The 24,657-nt window shown below is 36.1% G+C and overlaps 1 protein-coding gene across 3 annotated transcripts; it reads left to right on the top strand.

The window, feature by feature from the left end:
* The first annotated feature begins 5,933 nt into the window (after positions 1–5,933).
* LOC131427950 (importin-11) lies at positions 5,934–23,578 on the top strand. Of its 3 annotated transcripts, none has more exons than XM_058591549.1 (13): positions 5,934–6,173; positions 6,317–6,575; positions 6,639–6,912; positions 6,978–7,524; positions 7,673–7,851; positions 7,911–8,099; positions 21,080–21,291; positions 21,347–21,617; positions 21,673–21,886; positions 22,078–22,315; positions 22,382–22,714; positions 22,779–22,953; positions 23,019–23,578. In XM_058591549.1, exons 2-13 carry the CDS (start codon positions 6,346–6,348, stop codon positions 23,151–23,153), a joined length of 2,997 nt encoding a protein of 998 aa, XP_058447532.1. In that variant the 5' UTR covers positions 5,934–6,173; positions 6,317–6,345; the 3' UTR covers positions 23,154–23,578. The 3 variants fall into 3 exon arrangements, with proteins under 3 accessions (XP_058447532.1, XP_058447531.1, XP_058447530.1); XM_058591548.1 differs by having other exon boundaries at positions 6,289–6,575; XM_058591547.1 differs by having other exon boundaries at positions 6,247–6,575.
* Positions 23,579–24,657: the final 1,079 nt, after the last annotated feature.

Genomic DNA, 24,657 nt, shown 5'->3' with positions numbered 1-24,657 from the left:
ATTTTTTGTAAAAATTACCACTCAAATGTTGTAATATCATTGAAAAATCCTAGCGCAATAGGTAATTTAATATGATAAGCTTCAAATTAATGCAACATGGGTTACTTAATATCGGTTAAATCCATAAAGTTGGTTAGATGGGCCAAAATATATGAAGTGGCGAAAATACATCTGTTATTCTATTAACAGAATTAAATGGTACGAACTCTGAAGTACAGTTTTTCATTTTAGCGTGTACCATTTTAACTCACTTTTTCAGTGCGTGCATCGCATTGGGTTGAAGTTAACTGCACATTTAACTTTTTCTCAATGTGAAAATGGAAAAGTGATCAGCCACTTGACTAGAGCTCAGCGTTTCGCTTGACATGTTTTAGTCGTAGATCTTAAATCGACCAGCCCATATGGAATAAAACTGCGTTGCGAACACCTTATTTCTCACGATACGACCTTCTTCGAATTCGTTCCATAGATTTGTAACTTGTGTAACCCGAAACAGCTGATTGTAAATATTTCTGTATTTTGACATATATGTCAAGTGTGCAATACGTCATTTTCTAAAACTTCTGCTTGTATGTAATTTTTGCCATTCTGGAGTTAATATTCACGAGAGTTACACGCGTTTTACGAGGCTGAGTTTTACTCAATTCTGTATTTCGTGGAGTCTGTAGTTCGAGCATTCCGTGTTTTTCTTTGACTGAATAGTGCCGTTTATATATTTGGAAAAGTGGAATAATAGGAAGTGGGTGAATAGTAAAAGTTAAAGAGCGAAAGGACGCTGTGGAAAAGCGCTGAAAAATTTCAGCCTTTTTTGTAAAAAGGAAGATAAAGAAGAGTAGAGCAAAGGAAGAAAAGTTCAGCAGAAGGCAAGATGGCCGCCGGTGGAGAACCACCGGATGGGAAAGAATCAGACTGGAATATGCAGAATGATCAAGACAGGAATCAAACGAAAATCAGCTACCAATATATCAAAAACGACAATGGACCATACAGAGTTTTCATCGAATTGGCAGATCGCAACACAAAAGCAATTATAAATAAATATACACTTGGCTCATTCTTGAGCAAAATGCAAGGTATCAATAGTTACATCCAAGAATTGCAGTACGCAGGAAGACATAAAGTAATTACTATCTTGACTAATTATGAAAAAGCAAACCTGCTAGTAACAACCATTAACAACAGCAACTGTATATATCGAGCATATGTTCCACGACATGTCGTGAGTATCACCGGAGTGATTACTGGTATCCCAGTCGACATAACAGAGGAGGAAATACTAGAAGATATTCAATCTAAGGTTCCAGTAATGAGCGTTAAAAGATTGCACCGTTTTGTCGACGGAGAACGGGTACCAAGTCTACGAGTAAGTGTAACGTTTAGAGCAAAAGATCTACCGGATGACATCAAGGTATTCTGTTGCCCAACAAGAATTTTTCCATTCACACAGAAACTAGTTTTCTGTACAAATTGTTTACGTTATGGACACAAAACCGAAAACTGTAAAGGACGAAGAAGATGCAGCAAGTGTGGAAAAACACACGACAACACAGAAGAGTATAACAACTGCTTAGGACAGCAAAAATGTATTTACTGTAAATCAGAAGAACATTGTACCGGATCAGCAGAATGCGATGAAACTCAACGACAGAAGGTCATCAAATCAATCATGTCAAAACAAAACCTCACACAAATGGAAGCAAGGAAGCTTATTCCTGCTAATATAACTAATTACTATGAACCTCTAAGTAGACTGGAAGAATTTCCAATGCTTCAAACCACATTTGCAAAAATTGTTACCAAAGGGACAAATAAAACTACACTGAATGAGAAAAAGCAAAACGCGGACAGGAACACAGGTCAAGAAAATTCTGTAAATGGAAAAGACGAACGAGATACAAACAGAGTAATTAAACGACCAAGAAATAACAACGAATCTGATCAGAGCCACGAATTGCGAAAATTGAGGAATCAATTCCAATTACCAGCTACCCCGGGCGTAGGACTCAATAATAAGTATAAAATTAATGAAAACGAAAAATGGAATCACATGATGCAGAAGGCAAAAGAAGCAGCACAAAATGAAGCTACACAAAAGGTCAATAGTATTATCATGAAATTTTACTCCGACTTCATAATGGAGGAGAAAAGCGATAGTCAAATGTCAGAAAAGCTTAAAAAGTGGGCTAAGGAACATCTTGGCTTGGAATCAGTAATATTATAAAAAAAAAAAAAAGAACTAAGTTAAACTAAAATTAAACTAATGGATAAAAGTATGAAAATGATTCAATGTAACATACAATCAGTCTACAAAAATAAAGATGAGCTTTCTCGAATAGTACAACAAGAAAATTACACTGCAGTGATATTATCAGAAACATGGACAGTGCTAGAGCAAGAGAATACGAATAAATACAAATTACCGAAATACCACCAGATACTAAACTCAAGAGAGGACGGTTACGGAGGCGCAGCCATTTATCTCCGAAATGACATGAGTTACCAACCATTACCTCTACCATCTCTCACCAAGCAAACACAAGCTGTTGCAATCAAAATACCAAAGTTGAATATAATCCTAGTAGCAGTATATTTCAGTCCAAATATACCGGCAGATGACTTTGAAGAAGATATCTCAAAGATATTTGACAGGTTGAAAAATGAACGCCGAGTAATAATCGGAGGAGACTGGAATGCACATCACGAAGCATGGGGAAATAAAACTAACGACAGGAAAGGGAACATCTTAGCGGATTTTATAAACAATAGTGAAGTGATCCTGATGAACAATGGTGCCAAGACATTCATACCGATAGAATTGAATCGACAACCGACGGCAATTGATCTCACACTATGCACACCATCTTTACTGACCAGACTTTCCTGGAAAACATTGGATTACGGGATTGGAGGAAGTCATCATATAGCTATAGAGATAGAATTAGAGACAGAGGACTACAGGGAAAAATATATATACAACAATAACAAAATCAGAAAAGAAATCACAAAATTAGAAGAAGACCAAATAACTACAGTTGAAGACCTACACAAAGCAGTTAAGAAAATACAAAGGGGAAGCAGAATAAAAAATACTCGCACTCCAAAATTTTGGTGGAGCGACACTGTTGAACAGGCTTGGCTCGAGAAACGAGATGCGAGAAGAGAATTTAATAAACAATCATCACTAGATAACCTGCTAAACTTAAAAAAGAAAACTGCTCTATTCCAAAGATACAAACGTGAAGAAATGAAAAGAAAAATAGAAGAATTTCCTCAGCAAATTTCACCACACATATCATCTAAAGAACTGTGGAACAGAATTAATCGGTTGACAGGAAAATTTAGATGCAAAAAGGAGAATAACATAGTACACGAAGACGAAGACTTGGCGAATCAATTTTTAAACTCGCATTTTGGACCACACCAAATAATACATCACGAAGAATACCGAGCAACACCCACGTACGATATACTAAATAATGAGAGGTGGAACAAAATATTAAGCCGGAAGAAAAACACCGCCCCTGGGCAAGATAATATAACATATGATATGCTGCGAAATCTACCATCAGGCGTTATATCAAATATTATTAAGGATCTTAATGGAATGTGGAGAAAGATGTTCTTGCCAGCATCCATGAAAACAATAAAGGTGGTTGCCATTCCGAAGCCTGGGAAGCCACAATATACCATACAAGGAAAAAGGCCTATTTCGCTCGTGCCCACAATGACCAAGATTATAAACTCAGCGGTGCTTGAAGACATGCAGAGCTATTTAGAAAAGCACAAACTATTACCGGCTACATCATTCGGTTTCAGAAAAGGACTATCTACTGCAACGTGTCTGTCGTATGTTGTAAATTAAATAAAAGTCGCCAAACGTAAGAATTTGACCGTAGCTGCAATATATGTGGATATGTCAAATGCTTTTAATACCGTGAAAACGGAAAAATTAGAAGAAATCATGACTAAGAAAGGCATACCTGCTGAAATGATTTGTTGGATAAAAGAATTTCTTCGCAATCGAACAATAAACATGCAAATTAACGGAAAATCGGTAACACGACAAATATCCGACGGACTTCCACAAGGTGATGTTATGTCCCCCACTCTGTTTAACGTCTATACAAGCGAGCTACATGATATTAAAGAAAATGGAGTGATATTAGTGCAATATGCAGATGATTTTGGCATTATTATAGAAGGTAAAAATATACAGGAAGTGAATGAACGAGGACAAAAATACATGGATACATTCTCAGAAAAGGCTAAAGAGTTAAACCTTGAAATCAACTCAGGGAAAACCAAATCGATGGTATTTATTTGCAGCGATAAGAAACTGGATATCAAAATTGAAGATACAGTGCTAGAAACAGTCCGGGTACACCGATATTTGGGACTGCAGATTGACAGATCCCTCAGCTTTAGTATGCACATCCGAGAAATCATTCAAAAAATGGCAGATAGGCTCAACATGCTTAAAGTGCTAAGCGGAATTCGAAATGGTGGCCATCCACAAACGATGATATCAATATACCAAGCCTTGATAAGAAGCGTTTACGAGTACGGTGGTACCGTCATAAATAATGCAGCTAGATCAAACAGAAACAAAATAACCGTTACAAATAATCAATGCTTACGGAAAATTACAGGTTGTACTAAAACCACCCCCATAAACACACTCCTAGCAATATCAGCACAACAACCGATTCAATATCGGCAGGAATACCTCACTGCACGAGAGATAACAAAATGTATAGTAAATAACAATGTCATCGCTAAACAGCTTATACAACTACAAGGATCTGAAAACCATGACCGGTTAACATACATGGAAAACGTCTATCTTAGACATCGGAGCACTTTCGATGCTCTAATGATTAGTAAGAAAGGACAACATCAAGATGTATACATTGGCATTGAATTACAAGGAATGACTGAAGCTAAGAAGAATTGTAGTAAAATTCAATTGAAACAATTGGCTCTATTTACTATGAATGGAAAATTTAGAGATCGTCCAAGAATATTTACCGATGCTTCCATGTACGGAAATATCAGTGGGATAGGCATTTACGACGAAAACACGAGAAGGAGATACTCTTACAAACTTCAACACGAAACCAGTGTAACATCTTCCGAGTTGATAGCTATCCATACAGCGCTCACAATTATTGATAAAAATAAAATCGAAGGTTACGTAGTACTAACCGATTCCAAATCTTCCTGTCTGATGATCTCCAGCGCACAAGAAGAAGAATACAAATATGATATCATACAGGATATATTAGTAAAAGCTAACCGCTGGAATGTCAGTATTCAATGGATACCAAGTCATGTAAACCTAGAAGGAAATGACATTGCCGACACATTAGCCAAATACGGAACAAGAGATAACGCCACCGAACTGGAAAATAAAATATGCATTAAAGATGCTATCTGGAAGATTAAAAATGAAATTAAAGAAAAGGTTGATTATTGGTATAAAAACTACGCTGAAGAAAAAGGGAAAAAATACTATCAACTGCAGAACACGATCCACACCAAACCTTGGTTTCATGGAAAAAAATTCAATAACAGAGAAACACGATTACTAAATCGACTAATGGCAGGGCATGATTTCTCAAGGTACTGGTTAGCGAAAATGAAGATAATAGAAGATGGCTATTGTGAGATATGTGATGAGCCGGAAACTGCAGAACATGATATTTTGTACTGCCTACGTTATACAAATGAGCGCTCTAAATATTCTTTTGAATGCAAATATTCTAACTTGATTGAAATGTTTAAAACAAACAATGAAACCCTGTTAAAAGAAGTTTGTTGTTTCGTGAATGAGTGTCAACTAAGCATTTGAAGGGAAACTATACCAATAAAATAGCAGGGCATATAGTCTATAGTTACTAGCCCTTTCCGCAGCAGCAGCTTGACGGATGTCAGCTGCGAACAGAGAAGAAGAAGAAGAAGAAGTAATTTTTGCCGAATGACGAGCTCTAGAAAGCTATCAATTTTTCGAGAATTCTTGTAATTTCGACATCTATTTTTCTATTCATCATGTTGTGCAGCTAAGGAACTTGCGAAGCGTGAAAATCGGGTTATAAAAACAACTTTAAAACGTATTTCCTGCTCCACCTGACCTATGCACAAATCAAATTACGAATTACTTTTCAGTGGCTAAGGTGGGTGTTGTTCAACTTAAATCAATGTTTATACCTTGGTTTTATTATACTCATATTTATGATACTAATTCAGCCTATATCATGGCAAAATATGTTTACCTTTTATGCTTTTAAGCGCAAGCAAAAATCAATAAATTTAATAGATAACGGAAGTCTCGCCATCAAATCGAGAATGTCAGCCGAATCAGCAGTGTATGAAGCATTGATGTATGCTTGCAGTCAAGATGCACAATTACTCAAACCGGCGGAGCAGAAACTGGCCGAATGGGAAATTCAACCTGGTTTCCATTTAACTTTGGTGAAATTGTTTTCCGATCAATCAATCGATGCCAATGTACGGTGGATGGCCTCTCTATATTTTAAGAATGGAGTACTGAAATATTGGAGGAAGAATGCACCGAAGTATGATGAATAATGACGTAATTTTTTTTTATGAAAGTAATATTGCTTCCCGTCGTATTTTAGTGCGATAGCATCGGAAGAAAAGGAAGAGATTAAAAAAATTCTCTTACTGCGTTTCAATGAGCCGGTACAACAGATTGCTGTTCAGATTGCGGTACTGATCGGTAACATTGCGCGACTTGACTGTCCACAGGAATGGCTAGAACTAGTGCCAACGCTAGTTGAAGTAGTCCAGAGTAATGATTTATTAGTGCAACATCGCGGTCTTCTTATATTGTTACATGTAGTAAAGGTGCTCTCCTCGAAACGACTCCAGCGTGACAGAAATCACTTTGAGGTGAATAGAGTAGAGTTTATTTTTCATATGCAGGTTTATCTTTGAATATATTCTACATTGTTTAGGATCTGACAACAAAGTTATATGATTTCATCCTAAATTTATGGGACGGTTTTACTCAAATGTTCTACGCGAACATCCAAGAGCGGTCGTCTTTGGAGTTATGCACTGCTAATTTGGAAAAGGCGATAATATCCTTACGCATTCTTAAGAAACTTACAATTTATGGTGTGTATGGGCCACACCTTTCACCCAAATGCATGATGTTCATACGTGTAGTATTCCAACGACTGAAGGAATTGCTTGACTGCCGATTGCAAATTAAACAAATAGAAAAACAACAGCCAACCAGCTGCAAACTAAGTGGACAGGTGGAAAAGTTCATAATCAAACACATGAAGTTCCTTAACTTGTTTTTCGAAACCCACCCGGTCTCGTTCGTCGAGTTCATTCCAGCGGCCTTTGAGTTTTCATTCAACTATGTCTTTCACGAGGGAACGAATCTCATTTTCGAAGACAATGTGATCACATTCCCTAACTTTGCGATACAATGTTTGAATTTGATCAAAGGCATTCTTACGCATAATCTGATCCATGTAGATCACAACAGTGGTAAGTGTTAGAATTGCAGTTAGTTTTTTGTTCAGTTTGTGTACTCTCGGACTTTTTTTTCGTTCATTGTTGTTCATTAAAACATTTGCGTTTATTGTTATTCATTAAAACATTATTAGTTCATAAAAACATTTGCGAATCATTTTAGAACAAGCCATAGTCAAGGCGAAAAATGAGTTTTTCACACCGGAAAGGTTAAGTTATATTTTTGACAAGATCATTATGCACTACTTTTTCCTAACATCCGAGGAATTCGAACAATGGGATAGTGATCCAGAAAGCTATGTTTCAGATGAAGGTGGGGATTCATGGAAGTACAACTTGAGGGTAAGAAATATTTATTTTGCCGTTTAAGAATTTCTTTCATTCCTCATATTCATTTACAGTGCTGTACAGAAGCATTCTATATGATACTGTTCCAAAAATACAGGCCCATGTTAATAGTCGAGCTACAAAAATTCATTTCCAAATCACAATCGTTAACATTAACGGAGTCGTCGGGTATAACAGATTTGCTAATAAAGGATTCAATTTACAATGCTACGGGATTGGCGGTATTCAATTTATTTGATGAGGTAAGTGCGCACAGTGCTACTGATCACAATTATAGAATATTTGATGAGCTTTTTGCCTACCATATTCGGAATAACACTAAAAAATTCTATCGGGTGTACAAGTCAGTTTAAAGTTATTTAAACTAGATGGCGGTGTGAACTGTAAATACGTCAGCAGTTCCGTTTTCAACTTCTGGTAAAAACGGTTTCAGCTGCCTTCACATTTATATGCATGTGCATCTTATTTTGATAAACACGTTAACCTTTTTTTTGGATGCAAAAAAAAACGGAGAAAAACAAAACGACACTTTTATATTCTCTATGCATGTGGCTTGATTTTCCAAACACTGCTGGCGGGTGAAATGTTCCGAAAAGTAGCTGTTGAGTTCGACGACGTTCCGCCACATTTTCACAGTAAATTACCATTCGTAAAAGGTTGAGAAAATTCACCTGTTTAGCTTCGTACGGCATCGAATTATTATTTGAAAGACAAATGACAATATTTGATTTGTTGCGCAAATAGAAAACCGAGTAGTTCACGGCCGATCCATCATTTTTCTTAAACGAAACATATTCGAGTAGTTATAAAATAGTATATAGGTCGCAATATCACTATCTATTGCGTTTCGTGTACACTACTGGTGACGCCTTTTTACCGCGAATCACAAGTTCCGGATCGTTTACCCTCTTAGTTTCCGGAGAAATTTCACTTCACTATTTGTAGCTGACTTTCTTTCCACCTATGATCACTGAGCGAATCGTACACGGCGGAAACAAGTTACACTGGACGACACAACTTGTATATAAAAAGACCGTACAAGGCACTATATTTTGTAAAGAAAACACAAAAGAATATATATCCTTTTACTTGCGCAAGTTTATTGACGAAGATTCTTCACTCTGAGGCTCCGTTGCTTCGACTTGATGGTTCTCGAGGCTGATGACGTGGTGAGCACTGGCTTCGGAGTGGTGGAACAGCGATGTTTCTTCTGAAACGATGACCAGGGTGTCCAAATGAAGCAAGCTACATGGAACGGAAGGCTGTGTTTCGTATACAACCCGGAGAGCGATACTGTGCACTATATTCACGTGTGTCGGATAAAGTAAAAAATCGTAAAGGCACACACGTTGGGCTAGCAGCAAACTATTTATACGAATTGTTGATCCCTTTGGGTCCACTTAATCAAATTTCAAAGATTTGAAACGCACTGTCCACCTAGTATGTGAGACGCGCTGCTGCTGATCTTCACTCCGCCAGGACAGAAAAATTACTACAGATCGCGCAATGGTTTTCCCGCGGGTTTAAAGGGCTTGTTGTCCGTTTTCCATCGCATACCCACCGCCACTTTCAAAGCATGTCGCCACGCATTTCATGCTGCGATGATGACGTTCTTTCTTGTTGATGTCTTGGTTTATATTTCACGCGTTTTTTTATAACGGCCAATAAGCCATCCATCAACATTCACTTTGAAGAGTAATTTCGAATGACTCGTTTTCTCTTTTGTCTGGTGTTGAAATTAATACCCTATTTTCATAGCTCGCCTGCAATTTCTTTCAAAAGTGTAAGTTGAAAAGTGGCTTATTGGCCGTTATAAAAAAAACGCGTGATTTGTACCTACTAAACTTTTCCTTTTTATTATATGTGAATCAATTTGAATCAATCATAATTTAGTTATTATGAATAAATTGATGAATGTGAATAAATAAATATTTTCGAATAAATAAATGATATATAAGAAAATAGTGAATATGTGAATAAATATGTAAGTAAAAAAATAATGAATAAATAAATAGATAACACATGGATCAATAAGTCCCGAGACTAAAGCAGAGATGGCGCTCGTAGTAAACCAGTAACCACGTCTTTCTAGAGTACTAACCTTTGCTTGAAACGGGTCAAAATTTCAAGTCGATCCGACCAGAAACAGCTGAGTTATCGAGGTTGGAGTAAAGTCGTTTTGTAGTTTGTTTAAAAAATGAAAAAAAAAACGAGTTTCGTGTTTTGATAAAACATTGTTTTTCTAATGGGTAGAAACACCGTGCAAGCGAAATAATGGATTGAAAAATGTTATCCGGACTCTTGTCCATCAAAAGCAACGATTTGTCGGTGGTTCGCCGAGTTTAAACGTGGTCGTACCGACACAAATGACGCGGAACGCTCGGGTAGACCTGTGGAAGCCGTTACACCGGAAAATGTGAGTGAAGTGACAAAAATTATAACGAAAGATCGTAAAGTGAAGCTCCGTGAGATTGCTGAGATGACTATCCTTCATGAAAAATTGAGCATGAAAAAGGTTTTTTCCAAGTGGGTGCCGCGATTGCGATTTCATCAAGACAATGCACCCTGCCACAAGTCGCTGAAAACAATGGCGAAATTGAACGAATTGGGCTTTGATCTGCTTCCCCACCCCCCATACTCGCCAGATTTAGCCCCCAGTGACTACTGGCTCTTTGCTGATCTTAAAAAAAATGCTCCAGGGAAAAAGATTTGGCTCAAATGAGGAGGTCATCGCTGAAACCGAAGCTTATTTTGAAGCGAAAGATAAATGTTTTTATAAACATGGTATTGAAAAATTGGAAAAACGTTGGAACCATTGTATCACCCTAAAGGGTGATTATGTTGATGAATAAAAATAAATTTTGCACAAAAAATGTTGTTTCCATTGTTAGTCTCGGGACTTATTGATCCATGTGTTAAACCTAGATTCTCCAATGTAATTGAATAATCCAATCGGCGTGGTCACCACAAGATAGCGTTATGGTGATTCTTTTGACATATCCCATGCATTTAGAAAAAAATTGGACGAATTTTTCAATTTTCTTGTTGATTGAAAAGTCCCGATTGAGTACGCAAATGCAGGAAATTCTTGGGACATATTTACTTTTAGAGCGTTATTTCATGGAAGAAAGCGTCCTGAAAGCGATAATTTTGTACAGCATTGAAACGGGGCAGCAATGCTCCAGCATGTTTGATGACGTATTTTTCATTATTCGGAAGTGCATTCGACGTGGAACGTGGGTGGAACGCAATCGCTAGACGGAGTGTGTGCTGTTGTTAATAACGCTGCTAGTTGCTTGGAACTAGACTTCATAAATGCTTTGAAATCACCTCTGAAATCTGGTTACCCTACCGGTTACATAGATCTAGCCCAATCGGCACTTCAAAGTTCAATCCAGCAAGGGCGATTACAAACTAGTGACGTTGAACAGACACGTGCAAAATTTTTTTAAACCTCGTTTGCATCCGTGGGTTGACCAATTTATCAATCACAATCACAACCTCGCTGAGGAAGAGTTGGCATCGTATGAAGCTGGGGAAACATTTATACAATGCCTTATAGTGCAAGTCGACGCCTTATTAACGGCGTTCAAAACTGCCCTCACACCAAGAAATTATGATGGATTATGATTATTCGGTTAGTACCATTACTAGTGAAGTTACAAGTCGCCTGGAGCGAGTTATCAAAAAATCTACATTCAATCGGCTTGGTGGACTAGTTTTATTTTTTTGCTTAGTTAAATGAATATATTCCCCCTGAAAATAACACACGAGAAGTTTTTTATTGCCTTAAACAACCAAAATCAAATTTTTAGTAGTGAATAATTTGCGTTGCCGGTACGGTACGCCACTACGAATTACATATTCGTTATGAGACAAGTACTTCAAAAGTGTCGAGAATACAACGCGCCAGCTGCAAAGCTGAAGATTATGCAGCTGCCAAGCTGCAGATTATGCAGCTATGGCAGGTCTCTGAAAGAATAAATTTAATACCTGTCAGCGGGCCAACTACACTCAGTGGTTTCGTTTTAAGTGAGAATCTCTTGTTTTTGTTTACATTTCTTTTGTGGTTACCAAGGCTACTGGTAACTGTTTTTCAAAATCAATAATTTACCAACTTGTGTTGCCAGTTCCAACATTTTTTCAAGCGATTCCATTTTGACATTACCAGTTACTGAGGGGTAGCTCGATTTACGATACAGTTTTAAAAGCGAGTGGCAGGTCGTGTCGTCGGCTAAACCTTACAAATATGGGTAAAACAAGATTATTCACGTGTTGTCATCAAACATATGATTTAAAGTTGTCTTATACACTTGAAAATCTTGGATGAAATTTGAAATTTTCAGTTTACATACAGATTTGATTTAAATGATAAAACATGAATAAATAGACTAGTAATACAACTTCTGATAATAATTTATCAATTAATCTCAAAATCCAACAATAAAAACAAAGAATCTCCCAGACATGAAAACAGTACTCAACCTCATTCCTTCGAATTTGATATTTCATCTTACAATTTCTCCATAAATATCAATCAAACATACCACAGAAAGTTACTGAATGATCTATTTTTTTACCAAATTTTCACACGTTTTTATATGTTAGTATTCGATTCATAAGAAAAAAAACCCGGCATTTTTTTCGAATCTTCAAGCAAAATCTGAAAATTATCACCATCGCTTAGTTCAAAGCTCGCCACTCGAGCAGCGCAGCGATCGCAGAAGAGTTGGTTGGATTCTTCAAGAGTACTGTAGTTGAGCAACTTGCCAGGTTATTTTTTCAAACATCTGTCAAAACTTAAAAATTTATCTGGATTTGACTGTGTCTACTATATACAAGGAAATTTTTGCCGGGCTTCATTTTCAGTGAGCAAAAAAAGGTCTCCCCACCTATCGTATAGAGGGCAAATCCGAAAAGATCTAGCGAGAGCTGAGAAAAAATTTGGAAAATCTGGGAAAATTTGGAAAATCTAGCAAAAGATCTGGTTAGTTTAAGTGTCTGTCGAAATGAGAAATATCTGGTATTTGCCAGACAAATCTGGCAACGGTGGTTGTAATAAACATTTTTTTTTTTTTTAAATAACTATTAATTGGAATATGAGTTAAAATTAAATTATTAAGATTTAAATTGGGTGTTCAGCCACAAGTGGTGACTTTTCAGCCCTATTATATATATGATTTGGTTATTACCATGAGGACATTATTTGCTTCCGCAATTCTGAGATTTTTGTGTAGGGAAAATTCTAAACCTACTTGTATTGTGTAATGGGGAAAAGGAACTTATATACTAACTTACTAACTAATACAGAGATCGAATCGATTCAATTGAAGATTGCATCGATTTTTGTCGGAATTTGCTTATAATATTATGTGACATTACATCTAATGGTTCTATATTTGTGAGTCTGTGTAACTCATTTGTACTAAACCAGGGAGGACGCTTCAGAATCATTTTCAGAATTTTATTCTGAATCCTTTGAAGCGTTTTCTTCCTGGTGGAACAACAGCTTGACCAAATTGGTACCGCATAAAGCATGGCTGGTCTGAAAATTTGTTTATAAATTAACAATTTGTTTTTTAGACAGAGCTTAGAATTTCTGTTTATAAGAGAATACAAACATTTAATATATTTATTACACTTTGCCTGGATTCCTTCAATGTGATCCTTGAAAGTGAGATTTTTGTCATACGTTAAACCTAAGTATTTAGCTTGATCAGACCATGTCAATTCCAAGCCATTCAATTTGAGAATGTGACTATTGTTTGGTTTAAGAAAAGAAGCTCTTGGCTTGTGAGGAAAGATAATTAATTGCGTTTTTGCTGCATTTGGTTTAATTTTCCATTTCGACAGATAATCACTGAAAATATTTAAACTTCTTTGTAGGCGACTGCAGATCACTCTTAGATTTCTACCTGTGGCTAACAGACTTGTGTCGTCACAGAATAGCGATTTCTGACAACCAACGGGTAGATTTGGAAGATCAGAAGTGAAAATATTATACAAGATTGGAGCTACACTCGAACCCTGCGGAACACCGGCTCGTACGGGTAGCAATTCAGATTTACAATTCTGATAGCTAACCTGAAGAGTACGATCAGTTAAATAATTTTGAATCATTTTGATCAAATAAATAGGAAACTGGAAATTAGACATTTTTGCTATTAAACCTTTGTGCCAAACACTGTCGAATGCTTTTTCTATGTCTAGAAGAGCAACTCCAGTGGATAACCCAGAAGATTTATTTGATTTTATCATGTTCGTTACTCTGACAAGTTGATGAGTAGTTGAATGTTCATGACGAAATCCAAACTGCTCTGGTAAAAAAATTGAATTCTCATTTATATGAGTCATCATTCTCAACAAGATAATTTTTTCAAAAAGTTTACTGATAGAAGAAAGTAAGCTAATTGGGCGATAACTTGATATATCTGCTGGGTTTTTATCAGGTTTTAGGATAGGAATTACTTTAGCGTTTTTCCATCTTTTTGGGAAGTAAGCTAATGAAAAACACTTGTTGAAAATTTTAACCAGGAGTCTCAAGGCAACATCGGGAAGATTTTTAATAAGAATATTAAAAATTCCATCATTACCAGGAGCCTTCATGTTTTTGAGTTTCCTAATAATTGATTTAATTTCATCAAAATTCGTCTCAATAATGTCATCGTGTGATAACACTTGGGTTGAAATATGATCATATTTCAGTGAGACTTCATTTTCAATAGGACTCACAACGTTTAAATTAAAATTGTGGACACTCTCGAACTGCTGAGCAAGTTTTTGAGCTTTTTCACCATTTGTAAGAAGTATTTGATTTCCTTCCTTGAGAGCAGGAATTGGTTTCTGAGGTTTCTTAAGAACCTTAGAAAGTTTCCAGAAAGGTTTAGAATATGGTTTAATTTGTTCAACTTCTTTAGCGAAATTTTCATTTCGCAAAAGAGTAAATCTATGTTTAATTTCTTTTTGTAAATCCTTAACTATGTTTTTCATAGCAGGATCACGAGAACGTTGATATTGTCGTCGACGAACATTCTTCAACCGAATGAGCAGTTGAAGATTGTCATCGATGATAGGAGAATTTAATTTGGTTTGAGCTTTGGGAACTGAAAGATTTCTAGCTTCGATAATATAATGATTCAAATTATCAATTGCTGTGTCAATGTCCGCAGAATTTTCTAAAATAGTTTCATGATCCACATGATTTTCAATGTGAGATCTGTAATCCAACCAATTAGCTCTATGATAGTTGAAAATAGAACTAATTGGATTAATTATAGCTTCGTTGGAAAGTCTGAATGTTACAGGAAGATGATCTGAGTCAAAGTCAGCATGAGTAATCGGTTCACTACAAATGTGACTTTGATCTGTTAGAACCAGATCAATTGTAGACGGGTTTTTCACGGAAGAGAAACAAGTAGGATTACTGGGATGAAGAACTGTGAAGTAACCAGCTGAGAGTTGATTATGAAGTATTTTACCATTACTGTTATTTTGCCTACAATTCCACTGGACATGCTTAGCATTTAAGTCCCCTATTACGAAAAATTTCGATCGATATCTTGTAAGTTTTTGCAAATCGCCTTTAAAGAAATTTATTTGTTCGCCGGTGCATTGGAATGGCAAATATGCTCCAGCGATGAAATAAATTCCATGAATGGTTTCAACTTCGATTCCCAAGCTTTCAATAACTTTAGTATTGAAAGAAGGTAAAATTCGATGTTTAATTTGCCGTTGGACAAAAATGGCAACTCCACCACCCATTCCAGTAAACCTGTCAAATCGATGAACCACATAATGTGGATTACTTTTCAATTTGACATTTGGTTTAAGAAAAGTTTCTGTCACAATGGCAATATGGATTTTGTGAACTTTGAGAAAATTATAAAATTCATCTTCACTCGATTTCAAAGATCGAGCATTCCAATTTAAAATATTCAAATAATTATTTAACATCACTGTTAAATTTTAAATTCATTATAATATTATTTGCAAATTTCCATCCGATTTGAAATGCTTCAAAAAGTGATGAAGTCGAATTCATTTGGATGATCATTTGAAAAAGTTGATCTTGTAGGTAGATCATTTTATTTTCAGTTATATCGCCTAAATCGACTTCATTTAAAGAAGCGAATGGCATTGAAGGAATATTTGTAGGTAGACTGCCATTAGAAGAAGATGATTTGGCCGGTCTACCTATTAATAAATTGTTTTCGTTAGAAGAAGAACTGCAAGGCGGTCCTGTGTTTTGATTATTTACATTAGAAGAAATAGGTGATAGATTTCTACCTAATATACCAGCATAACTGACATTAGAAGAAGATGATGACGAGGTCGATCTACCTGTCAATAAATTGTTTTCGTTAGAAGATGAATTGGCAGGCGTACCTGTATTTTCAGGTATGTTCTGTAAATTTAAGGTCGTTGATTTGACTTGTTGTCGAAGCGAACGAGCGTTTAAAATTTTTTCCCTGACAGGACATTTCAAATAATTGGATTTATGATTTCCATTGCAATTTGAACATGAAAATTTATCAGTGGTTTCATTCATTGGACAAACGTCTTTCGAATGCGATTTACCACAATTCAAACACCGTATATCCATATGACAATTTTTGGTTCCATGACCGAAGCCTTGGCAACGACGACATTGCGTTAAGTTTGCAATACGATTATGCTGTTTATAATGTTCCCAATGAATTTTAATGTGGGAAATGAAACGTACTTTTTCTAAAGTTTTCAAATTGTTTACATCACTTCGATTGAAGTGTATTAGGTAAAGTTCATGGGAAATTCCAGAGCGTGGTTTAGAAGTACCATTCGCTCTTTTTTTCATAAGTATTACTTGGGAAGGGGCAAAACCAAGCAATTCTTTTAGTTCATTTTTAATTTCATCAATACTTTGATCATTTGATAATCCTTTCAAGACAGCCTTGAAGGGTCTGTCTGATTTTATATCATATGAATAAAATTTATGAAGTTTCTCGGACAAATATCGAATAAGACGTTCGTAATCTTCCAATCCATCCACCAAGACTCGACATTCTCCTCTTCGTCCGATTTGAAATGAGACTTTTACTTCCGGGAGAAAAGTAGAAAGCTCAGTACGGAATGCTTTGAAGTCGGAAATCATCACCGTCACTGGTGGCATAGATTGATGTTTCTTCCCAGAACGACAAGCGTCCATTTTGGGAATTTTTGAAGAATTTTCTTCTATGTCGCTACAATCGGATTCAGGAAGAATCTCGTAAATATTGTTAGACGGCATAGGATCAATGGAAGGGAAATCCGTCCGTTGTCTTTTATTTTTACATTCAGATTCTATAAGATCGTGAATGTTATAAGAAAAATGTTGAATAACGGATTGTGATTTATTCCGTATTGAATTATTTTTAGCCTTAGGCTTGTTGCCTTTCCGGTTGGACGCAGGCATTTTTTAAATTAATGAAATTTTAAATTAAATTAACTAGGCTAAATTAGTCTTCGATTAGACTCCTAGCTAGCCTTAAAAAAGGCTGATTAATTTCTTAGTCACTCTAATATCACTCTTTGTATCACTTAGTCACTCTAATATCACTCTTTGTATCACTTAGTCACTTGGTTAGTGATTCAGGTAGCCTTGAAAAAGACTGAAGCCTTGAATCAATGAAACTCTAGGTAGCCAGAAAAAAATTCCAGGAGCCAAGAGCTATACGCGTGCGGTGCGAACGACTGTTCAACACCGACTGTTGTAATAAACATTGTTTTTTGCAAATCGAAGCATATAGGGTAACGGTACCCTAACATAATTCATCTCACCTCCAGTAGTCATCTAATTGCGGTATTGCTTCTTAGAACCGTAGCGAAGATATTGTTCGCGATTTTATTACAATTCGTTGGTGACTACTACTGAGATGACGATTGGTACAATAGGCTTTAATTGAAACTTTCAATGAGTATGCATGTCCTCTCTTTTTCGAGTATTTCGTGATTTTCTTTTTTGACTCGATGTTGCAACATATTGCGGTTTTCGCTGGTAGTCCCATGAAAAAGAGGTCAAATGAACGATTTCATCTCAACTAAGATGACGCCAGAGATGCGAGGTAAAAATTTCAAATAGTTGAGGAAATCCGAAAAAATGTCTGCAGTCAGCAATTTCTCTAGGAAGTATCTCTTGCAGGTAGCAATTGCTCTAGAAAATATGATACGCGAAACTGACTTGGCGAAGCAAATAAAAAAAGACGTCGCGACAATTTCAAAAGTCTTTAAATTTTGACGAAAGTCTGCGAAAAACTCGATTTTCAAAGGTCGGCGAAAAAAAAGTCAGCAACAAACAATGTCTCCAGCACTATATATAAATCTGCAAATTTACAGACAAATCTGCAGAACTGGCATCCCTGGGTGACGCCAACCAGAAAGAAGACAAAGAATAAAAGTGTTGCTATTGTCTTATCAGAAATCTTCTGTAAGCGAGATCAGAAGCCACGACTCTGGAGTCTGAAAAAGTATAGTCTTGGCGTTACATTACTTTTATGGAATTGGCCCTTACTGTTTAAACAGAATGCAGTTGTTTCATAACGTACAGAATCATTGTATGGTTAGTACTACGATCCTACAGTCACAATTTTTAGGGGGCTCGAACTTACGACTACTGCTTTGTAAGACTTGCGCCCTATGCATTGAACCGCTTATCGAAAATTAATCGGTTTGAAATAAAAGACAAAAGCTAAACTTTTCAATTTATAGGCTTCGAACGAATATCTACTGGAATCTGATCAGCTAGAAAATGAACTTTATCATGGCCATCGACATGTATGCTATTAGTAAGAACAAGAATATCTAGAGAAATCACAACTCTCCTGCAGACGAGTAAGGAAGCTGACCACAGTATGAAAGCTCTTTTGAAGTAGTTGTATATTTAATCCTTTCAGGCACTTTTGGAGATAAACAAATCAAAATTATGTAAAAAGCTGTTTTAATCCACTTAGTGGTGTAATGATGCCGTTCTCATATTATTCATTTACCATTATTCTGTATAACGACGTATTGATTTTTCGATCGAATGTGGTTCGATCGAATCCTAGCTACCTTTGGTTTTACTAGCGTTATTAGGAATGCTAATGAAATAAGATCGAAAAATCAATACGTCTCTATTCAGAATAAGAGTGATTGTCTTCTATATATTACAGCAAGATTAATCGAAATTCAAAGCTTAGAACTCAATTTCAAACACTTCTTTTGCATAATACTGCTACACTTAAATACTAGATTTGAATTCAAGTTAGTGAAAATCGATTCAACCATATTTGAGAAAATGAAATGAGTTCCACTAGATTTTGACCATTATTTCCGGAACCGAAAACTGGATACCGGTATAGTGAAATTGGGATCAATAAACAATCGTATGATATGAACTACCAATTGAAACAGTTTTAAGACCAATTTGAAAGAATTTCCAAAATTTTCTGCACCTTCGATATCAATGACGGTTTGAAATAAATGACGTTTCTAGCATAACTAAAATCAGCTCGTATGACCATGAACTAAAATAAGATACAAATTGAAACAGTTTCGATTTTGAAAACTCACCACCTTGTAATGTTAGAACCGTAAGTCTGACTTGGATATTTTTATGGGACTATCAGACCTAATAATTTGAGTCTGATTTTATGGAAATCTAATATGAGTTTATTTGGTCCTAGACTATCTTGATCTGCCAACTTGAGAAATTTTTTAGCCAATTTAAAGAGTTCGTTACTCAACACATGGTTACTGATGAAAAAAATTCTTGAAATTGACGTTTTTACCCTATCTCCGGAACCGGAAGTTGGATCTAAATAAAAATTGGGATATTCTTATAGTGTCTGAAAACCTCTCAGTTTAACATAATATGGTAAAAATCGGTTGAGTTATTTTTGAAAAAGTTACTGACGTATTCATTTTTTTGGTGCATATCACCCTGTAATTCGTATCCAAATGAAGTTAAGGAACTTTGTATGGTATGTGGTATTCGGTATTGGTTGAAACAGTGATTGCTTAGACTTTCTATATGAAATAGGCAAAAACTTCTTCTCATACTCTTGTCATTTTAACAGTCTCAATAAAACATATTATTTTCATCAGGATAATTTTTTTTACCAAATTGAGAAGTTTTCCGACACAAATTCATTCAGATTGATTCGGATTGTTCATAAAAGCATGTTTCAACCATCATTTATAGTCGAAAGTGACAGTCATGTGATCTTCGAACATGGTTAATGAACAAATATCAGATTTAAACAAGTCTAAACTTGTTGAAATCAGTTAAACCATCTCCGAGAATAGTGAGCAGATTATTTACCAATATGATAAGTAAGGCACACTGCCCTAGCGCTGAGATGCCGAGGGCAATCGTTTTTTTACATTGGCTGTTTTTCAATATTGTCAGTAAAACCTAAATGACTAATTACTGAGCATTAACCGTTCAACTTCTCTGTGATGTTTGTTTTGATGCACATTATCATATAAAATTCTATTGATTCTTTGTTTCCTAATCAAGAGATTGAGCTCTAATCTTTAAAAGGAAAGATATTTATTTTCCAGGGAAGCAAACATTAGAATCGTACGCACCCTTTTTTATTCATTTCGACCTATCCGATGTATTGAATAGATATAGAGGCTGTAGTTGTAAGACTAGATGAACATGGATGCTGGACAATCGCTGACATATTCTGAGTAGAATTGGGCGGGGGAATTTTGGAAAATTTTTAACTGATTTAAATATTACACAAACATTCGGGTCCGAAAAACAGAGATCGTCTATCTCAAATATTGCCTGTGAAGCGTGCTTTTGTTGTGCGCAGGCAAACACTATAATCAGCATAGCTTCACCGAAACAAATCACCACTAGGTAGCCATCAGCCATGGACACTTGGTAACAAGAGAAGTACATATGAAAGAGTGAATAAGAAAATGAGAACACAGCCATTGTTTGTACAGTTTGATGAGACTGCGCCGTATAGGGATATTGTTTAGAGGGGCTTAGTACAGCCATTACAAATCAGTTTTGGACGTAGTTTCAAACGGTTGACACATTCTGTTTGGAGCGCAGTTCCTGTATTAACGGAATATTTATCTATCTCTAGAATGATTTTTATCGATTTGTGTATAACTTTAATGGCATACCGAAGGATAGCAACTGGATAAGTTTGTGTTTCTACAGAAAAATGTTGTACACCTAGTTATTTCAACTGTTTCTAAATTGCAGATTAATTTTGACGAATGGTTCACTCAACAGTTGTTGGAGGAACTGAAGTTTAAAACACACAATTTCCGAATAATTCGAAAGCGTATTATTTGGTTAATCGGACGATGGACAGGAGTTAGATTTTCCAAATCTCTGCGCCCACAAGTATATCGCGCCTGTCTCGAGCTGCTGCAACCCTCCGAAGATCTAGCGGTGCGTCTAACTGCGTCCAAGTACGTACACTCTACTGGTAATTTGGCAAAATGTAATCATTCTCATTTTTTTCAGAACCCTAAAGAACATCATGGATGATTTCGAGTTTGAGGCTGAACAGTTCCTAGAATTTTTGGAACCTGTTATCACTCTACTGTTCACTCTGTTGAAGGAAGCCAATGAATGTGATACCAAAATGACAGTTCTTTATGTCATGTCTTTCATCATTGAAAAAATGTCAATGGCTATCAAACTGGAGGTGGAAAGTCTGATCCAATATCTTCCTTTGCTGTGGGAGGAAAGTCGAGAGCATGATATGTTACGGTGTGCCATCATTTCAACTCTGGTAAAAAATCCAAGTGGATCAGTACGGCCGTTTATTTTAATATGTGTCTTTCCAGTTACAAACCATTAAGGCTTTGTATGAAATACCTGCTGGTGAATCGGTAGTTGCATTCATCTATCAAATCATTGAGTTAAGTACAAATATTCATGAGCCATCCCACATTTACTTGTTGGACGAAGGCTTGGAGCTTTGGCTTATTGTGGTTCAGTATAGTAAAACGATTGATCACGATCTCCTGAGGCTCTGTGGAAATCTGTTACCCCTTATCGGTGAGTAAAGTACTGAATTCACATGATACAAGCAAGCATATTTTCAATGAGGTATAAACGGGTGGCGTGTTTCAATGGTTGAAATTGTTTTGTTGAAGCTAAAGTGCTTTGATTACTTCACCAGTTTGCACCTCAATAATAGTTATTTTTACATATTAAACTGGAGTACACATCATTTTATTTCTTAACAGAACAATCCTCTAGCAATTTGCGAACGTGTCTGGCGATCACACAAACCTATATCTTCCTGTGTCCAGATGTTTTTCTGCCGAGGCATGGAAAAGATATTATTAAGACATGCCACTATCTTCTATCAGATCTGCGAGCAGAAGGTGTCATCGTTATAAACCGATTGTTTCTTACGATTCTGCGGGCTGCACCAAAATATTCAATTGAGCTACTTAGGCCTTACCTGGCTGAAATATTTAGGTGTGTATTAATCCTTTTCTAGTACCATTTATAATGTTTACTAACAAATTCCCAATACTATTGTAGAAAATACTACGACCATGAAGCATATCTGCAGATAAACCAAATGTATTTGCAAATGATCGCCCGGGTGCTAATTCTAGACCAAGTTACGTTCAGTGCGATTCTCACCGAATTGGCCATCCCGGATGCTTTGGAGAAAATACTAACGACGTGGATAAACGAAATGCCTACTGTGGCAAGGAGCACTGAAAAGAAGCTACTGGCTTTGGCGTTGACTAGTCTGATAACTGTTTCTAATGACGTTATATTTGAAAACTTTAGTGGCATTATGACGAATTTAAGTGAAACACTCAATGATATTACTAACGATGACGAACAAAATGGGTCCAAAGTAGAGTAAGTTATATTTGTTCTGCTGAAATTTCACTGCATATATAAATTTTGTTATTTATTCTGGCAGTTCTATGATATTGGCAGACGACAATGAGGAAGGAATTGTCATGATGATGTTCGGCTATGGCTTCATTGACACAGAAAATATGGCAAACGAAACTCCTCATTACGACCGTTGCAAATCGGTATGTATGCAGGATCCAACACATGTGATAGTATTGAAAGATTATCTACAGAGTCAGGTAAGATTACTATGGTTATAACGTAATTGTAGCTATCTCATACAATTTCGGCGTTGTCATTTCAGCTGATTACGTTAAAGTCTAGTATCGGTACCGAGCGGTACGAATCGTTATTGTCAAGGATCGATCTACAGATACTAAAAGAACTGAGCGATTTTGTTTCGTTGGGTATTCAACTTCCTGTGCAGGATTTGCAGTAGAAATGGTACATTGACAAGTGCTTGGAGGCCTTCAAAATATATAAATATTCGACCGGTTAATTTGAAGATTCTCAGAATTTATTTGTTTTTTTTTTATATTCTTTAGAATATTTTCAAAAATTGTACTTTGAAATTAGCGAAGAAGATAAGAACTCGATACGCTTCCGAATTATGTTAGTCAATAGAAGTATAAAATTGTACAATACATGTCATGATTACAATGCACCTGTGCTAATATTCCGTTAGCAGCCAAGTTGAAATCCTATTTAAGGTACTTGAAAAGTGTTGAGAACATCCGTATTGTTGCATTATTCATCCATCCTGAATGTATGATTTAAAAATAATCACTCCGATGAAACATCAAACAGAAAGCCAATCTGCAATCAACTGAACAGAAATGAATACACGTTTTTACATGTATTTAACATTTTGTTTTTATTTGCGAAAGAATTGTATTAATAGGACGTGTATAAAGAGTACGCGATATATCTTTCTCGTTTTATGATCGTGCTTTGGGTGCTATGAGACAGCATAACTTCATAAAAACAAGGTTTTCTGGAAATTTTACTACCTGTGAGTAGAAGTGAAAAAAGTTAATGATGCGAGCTTGCATTTTTTTAAATTGAAGGTGTGTATTGTATTTGGCAGAAGTTTGTTTGACATACACATGTTTGGTATAACGTTTGGTATAAAATAAATTGACATGCATTTTCATTTTTCATAATTATTGTTTGGGATAAATATCGTTTGGCTTAAGGGCTGAGGCCTCTAGGTCGCGTAAAACCACGTGGCTCGCTGTGCGGATTCCATTTCTCTCCTTGCTCTCTCGCAAATGTGTAAAATGACTCTCGATGTGGCCATGAAAGCTTTGATATTTTCGGTTACAAGTTTGACTACATCACATAAAATCCAAGAAAGCTGCCGGCGAGATATTCATTGAACAAGTTGAAAGTTTCCGTTTTCAGCTATGGAATTCTTCCTTCAGAAAAAAGACTTTCCCGACCGCTAAAGTCAAACAATCATTCTGAAATGTTCACAGGATAATTTTCTAAGAGTCAGTTCAGTTGGGTTTTTTGATATTGGTCAAAATAGCCCTCTAAAACACCCTAAAACACACTGGCCTCAGCCCTTAATGTTATAATTAATCAATTCTGATATTCAATTAGACTCAAACCGATTATTAATGTTGTTCATGTATGAGATGAATGGTGGAGCTGAGATAACTAATGGTTTTCGTAACTTTATATAGAATTATGCCACATGAAACTTATGACAAACAGTATATCTATTTATTTTATAACCAAAGAATGTACTGCTAAACGAATTTATGACAAACAAAAATTGCACCAAACGAACTAATGCTAATCAAACTCATGCCAAACAAATTCATGCCAATCAAACGTCTGGTAAATAACATACTCCCCATCGAAGACTGTTTTGAGTTAGTAACCAACATATCAGCTCAGCTATTATACTCAATGGGTATGAAAGTTGACATCAGAAA

Source organism: Malaya genurostris, chromosome 2 (assembly GCF_030247185.1).
Source record: "Malaya genurostris strain Urasoe2022 chromosome 2, Malgen_1.1, whole genome shotgun sequence".
Classification (NCBI taxonomy): domain Eukaryota; kingdom Metazoa; phylum Arthropoda; class Insecta; order Diptera; family Culicidae; genus Malaya; species Malaya genurostris.
This window is presented reverse-complemented; position numbering and strand designations above follow the sequence as displayed.

What these genes read in the sequence shown, in the direction of transcription:
- LOC131427950 (XM_058591547.1), top strand. Translation starts at nt 6,265, where the DNA reads ATGTTTACCTTTTATGCTTTTAAGCGCAAGCAAAAATCAATAAATTTA. An exon ending in TGGAGGAAGAATGCACCGAA is followed by an intron (nt 6,576 to 6,638) that starts GTATGATGAATA and finishes GTCGTATTTTAG; the next exon opens with TGCGATAGCATCGGAAGAAA. An exon ending in TACCTGGCTGAAATATTTAG is followed by an intron (nt 22,316 to 22,381) that starts GTGTGTATTAAT and finishes ATACTATTGTAG; the next exon opens with AAAATACTACGACCATGAAG.